At 39.4% G+C, this 17,768-nt stretch overlaps 2 protein-coding genes across 2 annotated transcripts; one reads left to right on the top strand and one right to left on the bottom strand.

Moving 5' to 3' along the window:
• The first annotated feature begins 2,188 nt into the window (after nucleotides 1-2,188).
• On the top strand, nucleotides 2,189-8,149 carry opn7a (opsin 7, group member a). The gene is made up of 5 exons (XM_035671070.1): nucleotides 2,189-2,276; nucleotides 3,304-3,466; nucleotides 3,791-3,918; nucleotides 5,864-6,198; nucleotides 7,514-8,149. The coding sequence occupies exons 1-5, from the start codon at nucleotides 2,189-2,191 to the stop codon at nucleotides 8,147-8,149; spliced, it is 1,350 nt and encodes a 449-aa protein (XP_035526963.1).
• A 2,611-nt stretch (nucleotides 8,150-10,760) lies between these two features.
• On the bottom strand, nucleotides 10,761-17,087 carry ripk1l (receptor (TNFRSF)-interacting serine-threonine kinase 1, like). The gene is made up of 11 exons (XM_035671364.1): nucleotides 16,970-17,087; nucleotides 16,460-16,628; nucleotides 15,597-15,753; nucleotides 15,328-15,465; nucleotides 14,998-15,229; nucleotides 14,734-14,883; nucleotides 14,172-14,248; nucleotides 13,994-14,069; nucleotides 13,075-13,671; nucleotides 12,792-12,941; nucleotides 10,761-12,322 (listed from the first exon to the last, which is right to left on the bottom strand). The coding sequence occupies exons 2-11, from the start codon at nucleotides 16,618-16,620 to the stop codon at nucleotides 12,027-12,029; spliced, it is 2,034 nt and encodes a 677-aa protein (XP_035527257.1). The 5' UTR covers nucleotides 16,621-16,628; nucleotides 16,970-17,087; the 3' UTR covers nucleotides 10,761-12,026.
• Between the last annotated feature and the right edge of the window lie 681 nt (nucleotides 17,088-17,768).

Raw genomic sequence — 17,768 nt, 5'->3', positions numbered from 1 at the left:
AGACATACTCTCTTGGCTCATTATGCTTTAGCCAGAGTTATAAAAAGGCACAGCAGTTCCAAATGTATAATTCAAATAAAATGGTAAAAGTCATTACTGGGGGGAGGGCATTTTGCGTCAGTTGTGAATGGCACATCAAAGCATCTGGAAGATTTATGAATGGGCGTTTTGGAGTGTGCATTTATGAATTCAGGTGTAATTGACGTCATTAATTGACCGGAGCAGCTTGCAGCTTGGGGGATCTGGCGGTCCAGCTCGTTATAGTGAGGCATCCTGCTCCTCCGTCCTCACAGACTGATCCGCTCTCTGGTGCTTTGTAGTCGCTTCTCCTCTGACTGCTGCTGAGAGGAGTGAACATCTTCATTCGGCGCAAAGAACAGCCAATTAAAAAAGTAATTCTGGAAACTTACTGGGACCTTAATTGGACCAAGCATAGCATTAGAGGACGTGGATTTAGGTAATCCAGCGCTGAGGTAAGGTACATTTATTTGTCATCAGTTAAAATCAGTTATAAGTTCTAAGCAATTTAAGTCTAAATTGTGTCATTGTGTGAAATATGTGAAGAAATAGAGCCTACAGTAGAGGCTACTATTTGTCATGTAAATTACCGAATGCAGTTGAACATAGGCTATGTTGTTTACCCAACTAATTTGCGAAAATACACAGAACTTGATGAACTCGGGTGATTTATTTTAACACTGACTATTTGTGACAATTTGCCGTCCGTTTGCACGTAATGTCACCACTGCAACATCAGTCCAGTCTGAATAGTAATTCAATTGTATGAAAATGTGTAACACAGAGCACATAATTAGAAACCTGCTCGATTAGGTTTCTAATTCTGTGCTCTGATTAACACGGAACCTAAATTATCAACATCTTCTGATCCTGAACCTTGGACCACTTTAAAATAACTTTTAACTTATTTTATCTGTGTGTTGTTACAAGGCGGTCTGACCAGCTGTATTTGTCTAGTATATTGTCCTATCACCAGCATTGTTTCTCACAAAACTGAGCTGGACGATAGAGAGCAGACAGAAATATAATGTAAACTGTGTTTTAAACACAAACATCAGTTAGTTGTGTTACAGCCATTTAATTAAATCTTTCAACCATCCAATTTGGTGTAGCACATGTTATGACTTCCATGGTGCCAATAAACAGTGTGGATGAGTTTTGCGCCTTTACGCACGGAGAGAGTTTGTAATATTTGACTAGAATTATAACTAAGACTCAAAGTTGAGCAACTGGTCTGAGGACTCCTCGGACAAGGCTATGATTTATCCTTTGTTCTTTAGGTAGATAGTAGTTGTTTTCATTCCTCATTGGGTTATCATGTTTAAATTTATCTACGGATAAAGGTGCACACTTTGGATATAACATTTATCATTAGACTAATCTAGGATGATGATGAGGAGGAGGTCTTGGAGCCCCACAGACAATATACCCACCTCAGATTCCTGTTGATGTGACCCTTTATAATTGGCAGAAATCTTATTATGCTGTTCAACCCATGTCCTTTTGATATGTTTAAATACATCATTATTTTATAGTATCAGTACAGCTGTCTTAGGCTTTATGTTACGGTTTGGCTGTAAAAGTCTGCTGCTGGAAGTCAGGTTACTGAAAATTGAGAACTGTGCCTGACCACAGGAACAGCACATTAGGATGTGTTTGAGGTGCATTGTCCTGTTATTAAACCACTTGTTTATTGACCCTCATGTCAGCCATTGACCTATGTCTGTCAGTCACAATCTGCCTTCAGCTGCCGAAGCAGAATGAAAACATGGAAATGGAGACTGATGATGATCTGGTATCACATTGGTATTTTAAAGGCATGTTAAAGCATTAGTCCTCACCTTTGAATTAGAGATGCATGCAAATCACAAACAGTGCTGCAGAACGTCAACACTGTCAGAGATTTGCACGAATAAAGTTCAGTCTCATTTGCAAGTGGTCATTTTTGTGAAAATCATCTACATTTACAAGGTCTTTGACTTCAAGGTAAAACGATTAGAGTTGCAGTTTGTTGTTTGGTAGCCAGTTAATTCACCATTGAGACTAATGTGAAATGTTCACATCCTGCTCCTAATACATTTAAAATACACAGATTAAAAGCTATAATATTAGTTAGACCAATCCCTACCATTACTTTTGAAAATCTCTGTCTGTCTCAATCAGTTTTCAGATGGCACCATTAGATGAAGACATTGCATTCCACTCCAACATACCTGTACCACTGGATATAATGGTGGCTGTGGTTTACTCTATTTTTGGTGAGTAAAATCTACCTAGATTTAAACTCATGATAAAGAATTAATAACACTAATAATGCTGTCAATGAATTTTCTACTCATTCTGCTTGGGCTGAAATGAGTAACAGCATGAAGCAAGACAGCCCACTGTGAAGCCTAGGAAGCACGTTTGCCTTTTTTAGTTTAAACTGTGTTACTATGTGATATGAATTCCACTTCTGCCCAGTAATATCTACTGTGGATATGTATCCTTTTCATCTATATTTACAGTATTTATGTGTAAATTCTATACCTGCATATGTCTATCCTTCCTCAGGCATGCATACATCAATGTACAGACCAACTGTACAGAAGGCCAGTGTTGCAGCTGTTCATGTATTATCTGCTTTTAACACAACAACATACAGAGCCTTTAAAATGAATTTTATATGGCTGGGCCATGTACTGAAAAAAAAAATGCCTAGGGTATTTTTAATCTCAGTTGTGATCAGTAAAGAAATAGTAACTTGTGAAGCTATAGGCATAATAAGCATAACAACTTTACCTGTCACCTGAATTTAAGGGCCTGGAACTTCGTTTGCACTGAGCATTGCTCAGTATTTATATATATGGCTGTTTATTACCAAACACCTGTGGGATAGTAATACTACTTTGAATTCTACAATATGAAAAGTTAAATAATCATGAACATCTGATAGATGTCCCATAGATATTTTCAGTCGTTACGGTAATTTGTGTGCATTGAATCAGTTTCTGTTTACCCCTGTTTCCAGTCTTTATGCTAAGCTAGGCTAACTGGCTGATGACTGTAGCCTTATAATTAACATACAGATAGTAGAGGTGTCCTCTCATCTAATTCTCTGCAAGAAAGCAAATAAGTGAATATCCCAAAATGCTGAACTATTGCTTTAAATATACAGTATAATTCTGACAACTTCTTTAGACCATTGCTCAAAAGCCAAAACCTTTTTGACATTAGCACCTTAGCCTTGTGACACACAATCAGCACTCCATCGCATTCAGGGGTTTTGGTCTGTTTTTCCTGCAGGAGTATGTTCACTGTTTGGCAACAGCACGCTGCTTTATGTCTCCTATAAGAAGAAGAACCTCCTGAAACCTGCCGAGTACTTCATCATCAACCTAGCTGTTAGTGACTTGGGCCTGACTCTCTCACTCTACCCCATGGCGATAAGTTCAAGCTTCTACCACAGGTACCACACCTGGTGCTTACCGTGAAAATTAATAGGTATCAAAGCAAAGAAACAGATACACAGTGGTTATTCTCACCACCAGAGAATGATATACTTTCATGTGAAACGAAAGATTGTAGGTATTGCTTTTAAATCAGAATCCTTTTTCGTATTTCATGGTTAATTTAACAATATGGTTAGCAGTATGATTGCATGTGAGTTCACACATATGAAATGTCATGCTATTCTCCTCTTTTCCTTTCTTCCTCATTGATCGTTCTTCTTTGTCTTTGCTTTGCACTGTCCTCTTTCTCTTTCTCACACCCCCCTTGCCCTCCTACGCAGGTGGCTGTATGGGAAAACAGTGTGCTCCATATACGCTTTTTGCGGCATGTTGTTTGGCCTCTGCAGTCTGACCACTCTAACCCTGCTAAGCATGGTGTGCTTTGTGAAAGTATGTTATCCGCTCTATGGTAAGTCTTCAAAGAAGCTATTTTCTCCCAATGAAATGACACAGGATTAACCATCACATCCCTAAGTGGCTGATTGTTGATTTATCTGTGGACGGAAACGAAATGATAATCCCTCCATGAAGTGCTGCACATTAGCCTTCCTTTGATGACTGACAAGTCCAAGTTCTGCACTCAATAAGAATTACTTGTGATGCTGGTTAATGCAGTGCAATGGACCATTCTATTTGACCTCAAGAAATTGTGTTTTCCAAGGCAGTGTCACAAAAGGGGTCATGATGTCTACGTATATATTTTCAGCAGACACTTTTGCTTGTCATTCAATCACCTTTTCTTTCTTCAGAGGCCTTGTCTTTAACTTGTTGTCAGGTTGCAGTTACCTAGTTGCTTATCCTCTACCTGAGCTAGCTCCAGCCAAATGGATTCCAAAAGAGATTCTGGCACTAGTCTGCACACCTCCAGTAACAAAAGTCCAACTTCTTGGCAAAAAATACTGCGGGTCTGCTCTCCTTGCCTATGGCTGGAACATGCCCAGGCCACAGTTAAAAAATCCTGGTAAGCATCCTTTGTTGGCTAATGGGTCGAGCTGCAATCTTGGTGATCATCAACTTCACTACTGAGGAAACAATCTCAATGTGGTTGAGGAGAATAACCTTAAATATGCCCATTCAAAGAACATCTTAATTGGAGTTTCAAGCCACCCCTTTTCATCACCCCCTCCCTCCAAAATTCTGAGCTATGTTATTTAGACCACACACTCCTATCTGAAGCCGATCAATACAAGTCGGCTGAAGAGGCTCATAAAGCGGCAGCCCTGGTAGTGAGAGCTCTTAAGATTTGTATTTTCAAGGACAGAACACTGCATGGGGTCTCAAACACACCAATGCTAAAACACATTTATTCATTTCATATGAAGTCAAGGAAGGCTGTGCTGCCATCAGTTACACAAGCTGGCACAAAACTAATAATTTGGCGATGCAGCTTTAGTGAATCAGATGATTTTTTCATACCACAGAAGAACACACAGGGTCCAGTCATTTTTTCCTTGCAGAATCAGGATGCACTCAGACCGGATGCACTTCTGCACCAGAAGCCTTGCATTGACTCTTCCATCTCCGGTCAGAGTGAAGGAGAACTATCTGACCCTTACATATGCCTCATGTATGCAGTAGGCAGAAAGTTTAAGACATAATGAACAATGACAGTCAGCCACTCAGAGCTGATGTAAAGGCATCAACTTGTGAGCATGCCAACTTCACACTGTGAAACTCACTGTGTGAAAGTATGCAGGTTCTGAACGATTAGCTTTAGGCGTTACCATTGAAAAGCTATAAGCACTTTTGCCTTCAGATGAAGTCAGTCGACAAGACGTATGAACTGGTTTATTTCAACAGACCCTGTGCTTAAAGGTCCAGTGTGTAAACTGTAAGTGTATAGGAGACCCTACTTGCAGAATATGACAGAAATAGAATATAATAATACATAAATCCAGAAATGGAATATAATATTCAATTTCTTCTAATATTTATTGCTGTATAATCACCTGAAAATAAAAATCCTGTTTTCAACCTTAAAATAAGTTGTTACTATCTACAGAGAGTGCAGGTCCTGTCTTGTTTCTACAGTAGCCCAAAATGGACAAACCAAACAGAACCTTTTGAGTTTTTTGCCCCCATAGTTTTTACACTTGGAAGGACGAGTTGTATTCACTTTGTTGCAAACTACAATTTCCTCACTAGATGCCACTAAATCCTATATACTGGTCCTTCAAATGGAATAAGTGCTTCTGAGAGCATGCAGGGGGTGGCACTCACATGGTCACTCATGCTGCTTAAGAGAACCAGGGTTATCAAACTTCCTAAATATTGTAACATATTTTTGCTGCAAATTCTGCCAGAATCTCTTAACAACTTGAATAATAAAAGTTAAACTTAATTTGTCTTCACAGGGAACAGGTTTAACTCTGTTCATGGTCATCTGCTCATTGCCTGTGCTTGGGTCTATGCCCTGTTGTTTGCCTGCTCTCCACTGGCCCACTGGGGGAACTATGGGCCAGAGCCTTATGGCACCGCCTGTTGCATTGACTGGCGCCTGTCCAATCAGCATACCACAGCACGCTCCTACACTGTGGCACTGTTCATCTTCTGCTACATCCTTCCATGCTGTGTTATTGTGGCATCCTACGCAGGCATTCTGGTCACAGTGCATGCATCCCGCAAGAATATGGAGCAGCATGCATCGAGGCAGAAGAACATGAGCAGCATCCAGATGATTATTGTTAAGGTAAGAGGAGAGTCTGATAAATAACAATTATTACTTCCACCATCCCAGAGATACCATTTGGCTCATATATTATTAAGTGCTTTTATTCTTTCCGCCAGAGCCTCAATTTTAGGTACTGCTTTAGAAATAACATATTCTAAGAAAGTAAAGCACCATTGGAAGTGACTATTATGAAAGAAGTCTGTGAGCTTTGCTTTACTGATTCTGCAGTCTCTTTCTCTGTTTGAATCTCTTTTCACCTTGACATGCTTGCCCTCATCATTACTGTGTCTTCGTATAATCACATCCCAGAGGAGTGTTATTAAACCCCTTGCACTCTTTCAACTACACACACGATATACACACCCACAGACAAAAATAAGCTAAGCCTGAAACTTAACTCTGAGCTGAGTCATTTGGTCATACCTGTAATTACTGGTACAAATCTTGTCAGTTTCACCCATCCAATATGTAGTGAAACTTTAAAACAAATGAAAGAAAGAAGTGCCCATCAGATAAAACTGACACCACATGGTAATAGCAATGTGGTGATGGTTCAGGGGTATAATATCAAAGTGCCCCCTTAGAGACAAGAGTCGTCTGGAGAGTTCTTCGCTCCTCCAAGAAATTTTCAGTGACCTCAATAGATCCTCCAGTGATGCAGCTTCTCATTAGCAAGAATTGGCTCTGGCTGTACTGTGATGGATGAGAAGCTACTGCTGCCTTTGCTGATAAACGGTCATCATAATATACCCTTTTCCAAGGATAACTCTGATTCATCCAAAAAAGGCTCAAAAAAATGCCTTTCTGCTCATGTAGCATCTGACTGATACTGGCCAAGGAAAACACTCAAACACAGTCAGGCATACCAAGGAGAGGCAAATGTATTTAATTAACACATTTTCTAGCTAGACATTGTTTAGATTATATCTTCTGCTCTTAAAGGGTAAGTCTGATGATATTCTATGTTTCTTATTTTCACCAAACACCATGAAAAACCAAAACCAACAATAAATTGATCAAACCAATAAGTCACTTATGTAGCCAAAGCATGATAGCTTATACCTCTGTGATTTAGACCTCCATTGTACAAAAACTATTAAAATTACATAAATGGGTCACAATGTTGCACTAGACGACATGTATTGACAGACATAGTAACATGTTGATGGTTTTGGTGTTTTCGTGGGATTTGTTGACACTGAGAAAAATATATACTAGACTTACACTCGAAATACATGGTGATGTAAAAAGCACCAAAAACAGTTTTTAAAAGTATGCATTTTCTAAATGATATCAATTACACTTTTCTACTGTGTGCTCTTCTTTCTGAAAGCTAAGTGTTGCTGTTTGCATCGGTTTCTTTGCTGCATGGAGTCCATACGCTGTGGTGTCCATGTGGGCTGCATTTGGACACATTGAGAACATCCCTCCTATGGCTTTTGCCATGCCAGCAATGTTTGCCAAGTCCTCCACCATTTACAACCCAATCATCTACCTAATGCTGAGGCCCAACTTCCGCAAGGTGATGCGCAGGGACATGGGTACTCTATGCCACGCCTGTCTGAAGGGCTGCCTCTGCTCTGCGGGGCCAGCTAGGTGCTGCTTCAAGCCAGAGATCAGGGTCCGACTTCGCACAATCCACAGACAGACCAACAAATTCCCTTCATCCAACTGCTCTGCTCAACCTCCTATACCATTAAAGGACCACAGCTGTGAGAAGTGTAAGGATGCTTTCGAATGCTTCAGACATTACCCCCAAATGTGCAGTGTCATAAACCCTGTGGCCAATGGAGACTCTTCTAAGCATCAAGACACTCCAGTTCCCAAAAAACATAAGCAGAAGACTCAAAACGTGTGCCACAAGAAGTCTCTGCTGGCCACCATGTGTGCAAAAAGGACTTCAGAAATAGACAACTTCCATATTAATTTAGAGATGGTTCCAGGGCATGCGAAAGTGGCATGGCCCTGATATTTCTCTCAATTTATAATGTTTACACGATATCTCTGGACATATTTTTTCAGGTTATGTTCTTTCAGATGTGAAATTACTAATCTATATTTTCAGGAAATCTTGTTCAGGAATGTACAATATAAGTCTTTGAGCAGCAGCCATGCAACGTATTTATTTTGTGGTGCCCGCTGTGTTTCATGTTGTACACCCATAAACAATCTAAAGAGTGTCACTTTAATGCCCCTGAAAACTTGATTCAAAAGTATTTCTCTGTCTTATTAAATATTCATGATCTTTAGTTATTATTTAAGAGTTTAAAATCTCAGTACTGTGTGGATGAGGTTTGATCAGATTTGGTTGACAATGACGAAACAATCCACCAACTGTCTAAATTCTGATTCAAACGTTGATTCAAATCCTTATTGGTGCAAGTATAGAACTTTTTGCTCCTTTTTCCAAACTAGCCCTGACCCCTTCAAAATCAGTGAAAGGAGCACAAAGAAAAACAGAAATGCAGAAATCTGTAATGTTAAATATGAATGAAAACTGTTCTAACTATGGCAGAAAAGATTGTATTCATGTAGGAACCCTTAACTAATTTAGAAAATAAGCTTTTTGGGCCTTTGAGGGAGTGGAAAATGAAAAAAAAGCATTTGAAATAATCCACATTTTTAAAAAACAAAGAAAATGAAATGGAAAAAATACATTTTTTAGTTCTGGGTTTCAAGCATCGAGAAAGTATTGCCCTATGGCTAATGGTACCTTCAAGTTTAAGCTGACATTCTGAACTTTCAATATTTTTTTTGTAAAAGTGCTGTGGAAATGCTTGATATTATTTCTACTAGTCATTGACTCATTTTCACCTGAGTTCACCCTCAGGGAATCTTAACACTCCGTTTACTATGCCAGTCCAAGTATTGTTTACACTTGACAACTGCAGGTATATATTTTTTGGTGCTTGATCGCATATCTATGTACACACTGTGTAGAACAATATTGCCTACCAGTATTATGAGAACTTCAAGTCATTCTTTATTACATGTACAATGAAAACGGAATATGTCTTTACGTGACTACCTAACAATGTTGTTTATTTCACTACACTGGTGGGAAAGGGAAAAATACAAAAACGTATACAACTCAAATAATGCAACTGTAAATTCATTCATTAGTGCAGAAAGAATATTAAGTTTATGTTGTCTGTAATTGCTGTTGCTGTGTGTAAATCCATGATGTAAAGTAAACATGACGTGATTGGGATTTGGGCAATCACTCAGGCCCAAACCTGTCATTGACAACTCAATTGTTTCAGTTTCTCAGTCACTCACAGAAGTGTTACTCTCATACTGGCATACCCCACGGGCCTACTGCCGTTTCATGTAATCTAATTAAAAGGTAGTTGTTTTACCATTTGTTTAATTACTTGTTATGTTGTAGGTCTTATGTTGCGAGGCGTACTGTTAAGTGGTTAATTAGATTTTATCTATGGATCGACAGGGTGCTGTTTAACGACATCCATAAATCTGATAGAAAATGGATGTAATTACTGTTAAGAAACTGGGAAGCCTGTCCACATTTTTATCCCTTATCTTTAATCGTTTATGGCATGGAGGGATTCCTTTTCTGGAAGATAGTGAAGAGATTATTAAACTCACCGGGTAAAAAAAGAAAAGAAAGCAGTGGCTCTGTTTGCATTTGCAGGAAAACGATACTGATCATCACATCTGTTATTTCCATTTACAAAACTATCCATTAAAAAAGTATTGATTTCAAACAGTCTTTTCAATAAAAACAGTCCAAGGAAAAATGTGTCTTCCTGTCATGTGTACTCGGAGAAATGAAATCAACACAAACAATTTTTTAAACTTTTGCAAAATTGTCTACAAAAACCACGTAAAGATATATGCAAACATTATATTTGGCCCTATTAGAGTCATTTTAAGTCTAAAGTCTTGTTCACTTGTTCACTTACTGGGCCGTGATTGGTGTATACTGACTTGTTGCTGACAAATACACTAGTTAAGGTATTGTTCCATTTAGTGTAGCCAACATGCACAAACACCCTGACTGTTTAACCTGAATGGAACCCTCATCAGTATCAGTATAATTGGTAACACCTGTGTTTACCCTACTATTTCATGTCAAAATGGCTGCTATGAAAAAGGTCTTATCCATAAGTTGTTTAAGTCACTTTTAAGTACATCAAGACATACATTTGAGTTTTTTGTTTTTTGTGTATTTCTGGGGTGTTCACAAAGCAGTTTTACCTCTATGCAATTTGCTTTCATTTTCACCAGCTGTGAGCACCTTTCCATTTGCTTTGTCCATGGCATTGTGGGAGAATAGTGTCCCTCAACAGCAATGTCAAAAGTCAAATGCATTTTAATATGCATTGCCACTTACACTTAGTATTCTATATTTTGTCACGTTTCCACTACATTCTCACACAGCCTAGATTTAGCATGTAGTGTGGAATTGGGATACTAGCTACAGTCTGTCATTTTTTCAGTATATTTATATCCATGAGCTAGTTGCAGGGGATAACTAATAAGATCTTAAGGAAATACTAAACTTGAAACAATATCAACTGAAGTTGTGTAATGCAATTAAATACACATTTACGCTCAAATTTCATGAACATATGTACTCACAGTTTATTCTGTTCATCAAATGGCTTTCCAGTAAATCCAGAGAGGTTTAAGTAAAGCTTTGTGGAATTATGGAGGAAAAGTTTTTTTTGTGATGCTGCAAAAAAGTCTACTATTGTGTAGTGAGCACTATATCACGAAATGTAAAACCCACACATACATACACAAAAGCACAATTAATTTTGTAATGATAATGTAAAGACATGAAGACATCATCGAGAACAACCTTCGGATGGTGAGAACAGTATTTTGTAATCATGTAAAAATACTTGACACAATACAGCGCAGCAGCTAAAGATATTCAGATATCATCACATTAACTCCACACACTGAAAACTCCCAACAAGTAGCTAATTAGTCATTTGTACACTGTTACAGTAATTTGGGGAAAAGGGAGGGGTACATAATCTACAGCTGGTCTTAGATCAAAAGAGACAGTTTGATGCTCTTACCAACATTTTATCTGCTGACCCCTACTGGACACACAGATGACAAAAAGAACACACATGTATTGGTAGAATATTGTTCTAAAGTTCCTGTCCTGTACAATTTGAACCCCCCACCCCCTTGAAACCACTTTGCAGCTTTTTACAGACTCATTTGTGCTTTGAGTCATTACATTTGTGTTGTGCTGGAATAAATGTTTACCACACACCATTTGATTGTCCCTGAATATGAATTTATAATTCTGTTAAAGCCACAGTAACCAGTCTTTTTCAACACTTGACAGCGTTTGTATAAAAAATATTACCATTGTAATAATTCTTGCTTTGACTTGTTTACACATGAAAGCAAATCATTATCTTATTACAATGAATTACAAATTGAACAATGATTTTTGAATTGAATAATTAGAAGACCTTGAACCCTGACCATGTTCCTCTCTACTGTTCATTAAGATAAGCTTGGTAGTTTTAACTTTCCCGAGTCAAAGTAATCATGTTATCATATCACATGACTACGAGTGTTTGTTTAGCTACCAAAGACAATTTCCCGATGAAAACAGTTGACAGTGAGCTCTGTGGTTAACATGAGTAACCAACATATTCTTCCCATATGCCATTTTCCGTGCTTTGACAACATATTACTATATTCAGCATGACAGAGAGAATATATAAAACCCATGGCACATAAAACCCAAATGTTTTCTTGGTTTTGGTTTGAAGAGAGCCTTTAAATATTAGGCCCAGAAAACATGGACATCATAAGGCAGAATGTCAGTTAGAGGGCAAATCTGCTAAAGTTTATCAGATCAAAGAGGAAGAGCCGCAAGTGTCCAATATTTTCTGAATGACATCGACCTTTATGTTGCCTTCCAGAGCTCGACAAAGCTTCCCGATTGTGCAGCCAATGCTTCCCTCCTTCATTTTCCAACGATCCAGCATCTGGTGCACCATCTCTGGCAGACCATCACGGTAATAGTCATGCTCAATGGTCTCTATTTCCACACTGGTCAGACCCAGTTTCCGCGCACAGCGCTTCCATTTGTTCCCGATGTTTTCCCTCAGCAGATCCAGGTGCTCTTCAGTCACAGCATGATCCTCTAAATGACACAAAAGATAAATCTATTACGGCAATTATTTATTCAATTCTAATTAGAAACTGTTGTCGTGGACTATTTAAAAACTCTTATGTCTGCAGATCAGATGAGCATTATTTAGTGTTCTTTTTAATTAAAAATGGATAAATAACTACTACAGATAAAAGCATTAGTGGGTTAATCAGTTAGTTGACAGAAAATAACCGGCAACTATTTTAAAAACCTATTTAATATGTAATTTTTCAACTTCTCAAAAGAGAGAATTTGACACTTTTCTTTGCCCTATATCATGAACATTTACATTTTATGGAAAAACTATGAACTAATAAAATAATTAGCAGATAAATCAATAAGGGAAAATAAATACTTAATTGCAGCCCTAATAACTAACAAACATAGGCAAACTGAGGGACAACGACAGTGTACAGACATAGTATATCACATCTATAACGTGAAGGAAACGTTGGTTTACCGTATTTCAGAATGCCTTCTTTGATGAGACTGTAAGCTGAGCCATTAGAAGGTTGAGACAATAAACTACTGGAGGACTCGCAACTCCTGATACTCATCGTGTTGTTGCTCCCAATTTGGATCCCGCTGGCATTCTGAATGAAAAGAGATCCTGGAACACGCACAAAGAACACACACATAAACACAGTCTCTCTAATGTCAGTCAAAGGCTGTGAACACCTCAGGCATTTAGATCTAGAATTTACTGAGGAAATGCTTCATCAAACAGACATGTTTGTGTCTACCTGGATCTTGTAGCGAGCTGCCCTTGGAAGGGGCCAGGAGACGCCCCGGGCTGATGTCAGGAGCAGATGTATCAGACACTGGGTAAGCTGGCCAGGACTGCTGGCGGTCAAAGTGGGAATGTGGATGTTGGTTAAACTGTGGTAGAGAAGAGGTGCTGGCAGACATTGGCAAGTGGGATGGAGTAGGTGTGGTAGAGTTCATGGAATCATAGAGACCAGCAGTAGGGCGACGCCAAACCTCTTCCTGGCTGGTGGGCTGCACTGGCTCAGCTTTTGTCCAGGAATGGACAGAGGAGGATCTGTCTTGTTCAGGTTGCCTTATCGCATGATCTGAAGTGTTGAAGTGGTTTGGCAGGAAAGGATTTGAGGTGTTGTGATGGTAGCAGTTGGCAGCGTCAGGCTGGTTGTCACTGTTATAGCTACCGTGTTTGTGGTACTGAAACTCCCGATCCAGTTTCTCCTCCAGAACTGAAGGGCTGCTAACTGCTTTTGCATCTGCCTCAATAGGCTCATTTTGGATGTCATGCAGGTCCTCAATACTGGCTTCAACTGGCACCGATACAATTCTGTCTGAACTCACTAAAGAAGCTGGGAAATCTGCAAGGTAAGGAGAGAAGTGAAAGCAATACATCTACTCAGTCCTTTTCAGAATCAGCTTTTTTGGCCAAGTATGGGTACACATACAAAGGAATTTATAGGAATAGACAAAACAGACAGGACTATCATGTACATAAGTATGTAATTATATATACATATTTTATATACATATATACCCCTATATATATATATATAGATAGAAAAAACTATTTTAATTTAACAATTTCTCTAACTTTCTCAACATTTAGAACATTAAATGTAATACAGCCCGATGGACATTAGAGTGTATATTAAGGCCATTAAGATTACCAACAGTGCTCACCTGCTGAAAAACAATCAGGGGTCACCAATAAAGATTTCATCTTCTCAACAAGGTCCTCTGGGCCTTCATAAGATTTCTGCATAAAATCAGAAGGAGAATCATGATGCAAAGAATTTGTAATTATCTGGGTGTACCTTTACCGGATTATGAGATCAAATCCTAAATAGAATATAATTACCATCAGAACAAGTAGATCTTCCTCTACATGTGGTTCAAGCTTTTCTGTGTAGAAAGAACGGAAGAAGTCGTAGCTCTCTGCAAGAAAAGGAAAAGGGAGGTAAAGGATGAGAAGCAGATTCACCTAATAAAGCGAAGGGGTCAAACATAGAAAAAGGTTATGCGTATTAAAGTAAAAAAACATATTAGTGTGGATGCAGCCTTAGCTTCAAAAATTCAAGCAAGAAAATGTACAAACTGTATGCCTGTGACAAAACTCAACAACAGCTGAGAGCAAAATCAAAACCCTCCTGTCTGGTGAAAATTCTGTAGCGCTTTTTTGGGGGATTCAGGAATTTGGGAATTAATTTGTCAATTCATTCGGGAAATGTTAGGAATTTTCTGTATATATTTATGTATTTGTGAAAATACTGAAATCTATAAGAAACAAAAAAACAAAAAAACAACAATGAAGCACTTGAATCTTTGTGTGATTCCATTAGTCATATTACACGTATATGCATTAAACCCTATCCTTTAACCTTTAAAGTACACACACCCACACAAACACACACAAAGCACACCTTTAAATGTTGGTCGTTGCTGTGGATTGTGATCCCAGCACCTCTTCATCATCTGAATTATCTCTGCAGGCGTGTTGCCTGGGATACGTTCCTCTGCCGGCCGGTCACCGTTTCGGACACACTGGCTCATTTGGTCTTCACTCCTGGCATCTGAAAAAAAATAAAAGACACTTACTTTGATTGTCTGCATGCAGATAGTCATTTTAAAACAGTACTGTTTAATTATTCATATATTAAATGGGTCTTGCTGACATCCCAACTCACTTGCATATGGCTCTTCACCAGTGAGGATAACCCAAACCACAATGGCGAAGCTGTAGACATCGGACTTCTCAGTGGAGGCTGTATGTACACTCTCCAGGTGCTCAGGGGCCATGTAGCTCAGTGTGCCAGCGGCTCTCGCCCCAGCAGATCGCCCCAGTCGACTCTTCCTGCGAGACTCCTCCTTTGTGAGTTTGCTCCATGTCTGGCAGGTGGCCAGGCCAAGGTCTGCAATCTAGAAAACACAGAGGAAAAAAAATCCTAAATGACCAAGATTATCCATGCATGCTGTCAAAATCATAAATGTGCCAGGGGCCATGGTGTGTAATATACCTTGATGTGAAAATCCTTGTCCACTAAAATGTTTTCTGGCTTGATGTCCTTGTGTATGACGTGTTTCTCGGTGAGGTACACCATCGCTTCCAAAATCTCTAAAATGATTCTGCCCTTGATTGATATTGGCACAGAGACCTAGCAACAGGCAGGAAAAAAATAACATAATACGAGTTATTTACTACTGATGACAACTAGTGGAACTACTGAAATTATAGACATTAATTCTGAAACTTTTTAACGTGACCACAGATATTAAATCCGCTGACCGTCTCGAGCATGACCAACAAGTTGCCTCTGGGGATGAGTTCCATGACCAGCGAGCAATCCCTGTCCTCCATGATCACACCCAGCAACTTGACCACCCGTTCATGGTTCAGGCTTGCCATGATGTTCCCTTCCTCCAGCAGTGACCTTTTACTCTCCCTGGAAAGTGCAGTAAAAACAGTGAGAGCCAGATATACATACAAGTGGCATAACTTGCATCTTGTCTAGTCTCATAGTGGCACAGGATGTACAGAGGCACTGAGGCACTTCCACACAGTGAAGTGCAGATTTTCAATTTAGAAAAACCTAAATTTCATGCATCGATATACTAAAGATACCCTGAAGTATCAGTATCGGGAGAGAAAAACTTGAATATGTGCATCCCTTGCAGGACATATACGAAATCTCATGTTGAGGCTGCAAAAAAAATACGAATTTGTTGTGTTTTGAGTGACTGTAAATGTTTCACCAGCAGAAAAGTTGTTGTTGTATCTGGTCTGAAAAACGGATGTTTGACCTACATCCGCATTTAAGATAAACGAGTGCCTCTTTCTAGTCTCTGCTAGGAAGTACTTCATCAATCAGTGCATGTCTTTTCAAAGCACAGCCTGAGGATGGACACTATTTCTATATTGCCAAACTAGCTCGGTTTTCACACTGGCAACATTCGTCCACCAAATTCATATGATTTTACATAGTAAATGAACTTTCTATATCCCGTCAGAAAGGGTAAATAACATGAGTCTCACTGTTTGGAGAGCCTGCCTGAAGTGTACTGCCGGGCACATGACTCAAGTTACCATGCAGACGACGGGGAATACCCTGCATGCTTTATACCGATACACCACTGATACACACAACTTACTCGTTACGAAGAGGGCCTGTATACATAGTCTTCAACACCACCTGGCCGAGGGTTACATGGTAACACAGGTACACCTCTCCAAATCCTCCGTAGTCCAGGGGCTCTTTCTTGATGAGATCAGTCGATCTCATATGGAGAGAAGGCTGTGGCGCGGTGGCCATAACGTTACCTGTTTCATAAAGTCACAATAAGAACACAAGGAGACAAGAAACACAACATATCAGGAGGGGGAAAATGATATAAGTGACTAAACACACGGATTCTGTCAAACACAGCATATGTAAATACGCTTGGGAGAGAGACTGAATGACTGAAGCGGCGAGTCAACCATCTGTAACTTTCAAAACACTTCGACAGGGCTGAGGATGTTAAGCTAGCTTAACGCCTGACGTTTCCGAAAGTTTTCGGCAACAACACAAACTCAAGCCCTCATAACGTTTCCCAAACACTTTACCCGAAAAAGCAGCGCAATACACACAATGTCGACAAATGCTGGATTAAAACGGTTACCTGTGTAAACTGTGCTGTACAATCCAAGTAGGACACTTTTATTTGTAGTTCCGGGGTTTCCTCGACGTCCTCCGTTCAAAAGCGAAACCCAGCAGGCGGCGTTAAAAAACTACAAACAGTCTCACAAGTCGATAACAGAGCAGGACGGCTGGGGACGTCAGGTGTTTGTGGCTGAAAGTGCCTAATGTCCCATAACAAAACATGAACTCAGGATGTGATATTAAGTTGTTTCATTTCTAACTTTGTTCACAATTTGTTCACTTTGTTCAGACAAAGAATTCCTCTGACACAGGACCGCTGTAAATCTTGTCGTGTGGCATTGCCGCCACCTACTGGTGAAACTAATTATCGCAGACTGTGGACTGAACCTTGCTTTGCCCAGTAGTAGGACTGTATCTTTGCCTATTTGAGATTTTAAATGGTGAAACTGAAACATTGTTCTAAGTGTCTGTTTACCTCTACCCAGTTTTCAGATGCTCCAATCACCATCTGTCATCCGAGAGACCAAATATTACAGTATTTACAGAATAAAGAAGCAAACTGTAATGACCTTGATAGGCCTATTTTGGAAGTACAACAAACCAGCCAAAATGATGCCATAGACTAATTTAAATAAACCAGAAACAAGCAAAAAAAAAACAAGTCCATTGATAAAACAAGCGTTTATGTGAAACTAGAGCGGGAAACCACCTGAATTGTAGCCTCTGACAGCGTGGGCGATGTATGACATGGAGGCCTACATTTTGGGCAGCCTATCTGTGAACACCCACACTATAAATTCCTCCTTTTGCACACTAAA

The sequence above is a fragment of the Morone saxatilis genome, unplaced genomic scaffold (genome assembly GCF_004916995.1).
Source record: "Morone saxatilis isolate NCDOM2014 unplaced genomic scaffold, NCSU_SB_2.0 Contig23, whole genome shotgun sequence".
NCBI lineage: Eukaryota > Metazoa > Chordata > Actinopteri > Moronidae > Morone > Morone saxatilis.
Note: the sequence above shows the minus strand (reverse complement) of the source record. Positions and strands in the feature narration are given on the sequence as shown.

Coding starts and splice junctions, on each gene's coding strand:
- opn7a (XM_035671070.1), top strand. CDS start 2,189: ATGGCACCATTAGATGAAGACATTGCATTCCACTCCAACATACCTGTA. Junction 2,277..3,303: donor TGTGGTTTACTCTATTTTTG/GTGAGTAAAATC, acceptor TTTTTCCTGCAG/GAGTATGTTCACTGTTTGGC. Junction 3,467..3,790: donor AGTTCAAGCTTCTACCACAG/GTACCACACCTG, acceptor CCTCCTACGCAG/GTGGCTGTATGGGAAAACAG.
- ripk1l (XM_035671364.1), bottom strand. CDS start 16,620: ATGGCCACCGCGCCACAGCCTTCTCTCCATATGAGATCGACTGATCTC. Junction 14,070..14,171: donor AAGATCTACTTGTTCTGATG/GTAATTATATTC, acceptor GATTTTATGCAG/AAATCTTATGAAGGCCCAGA. Junction 13,672..13,993: donor CCCTGATTGTTTTTCAGCAG/GTGAGCACTGTT, acceptor CTTACCTTGCAG/ATTTCCCAGCTTCTTTAGTG.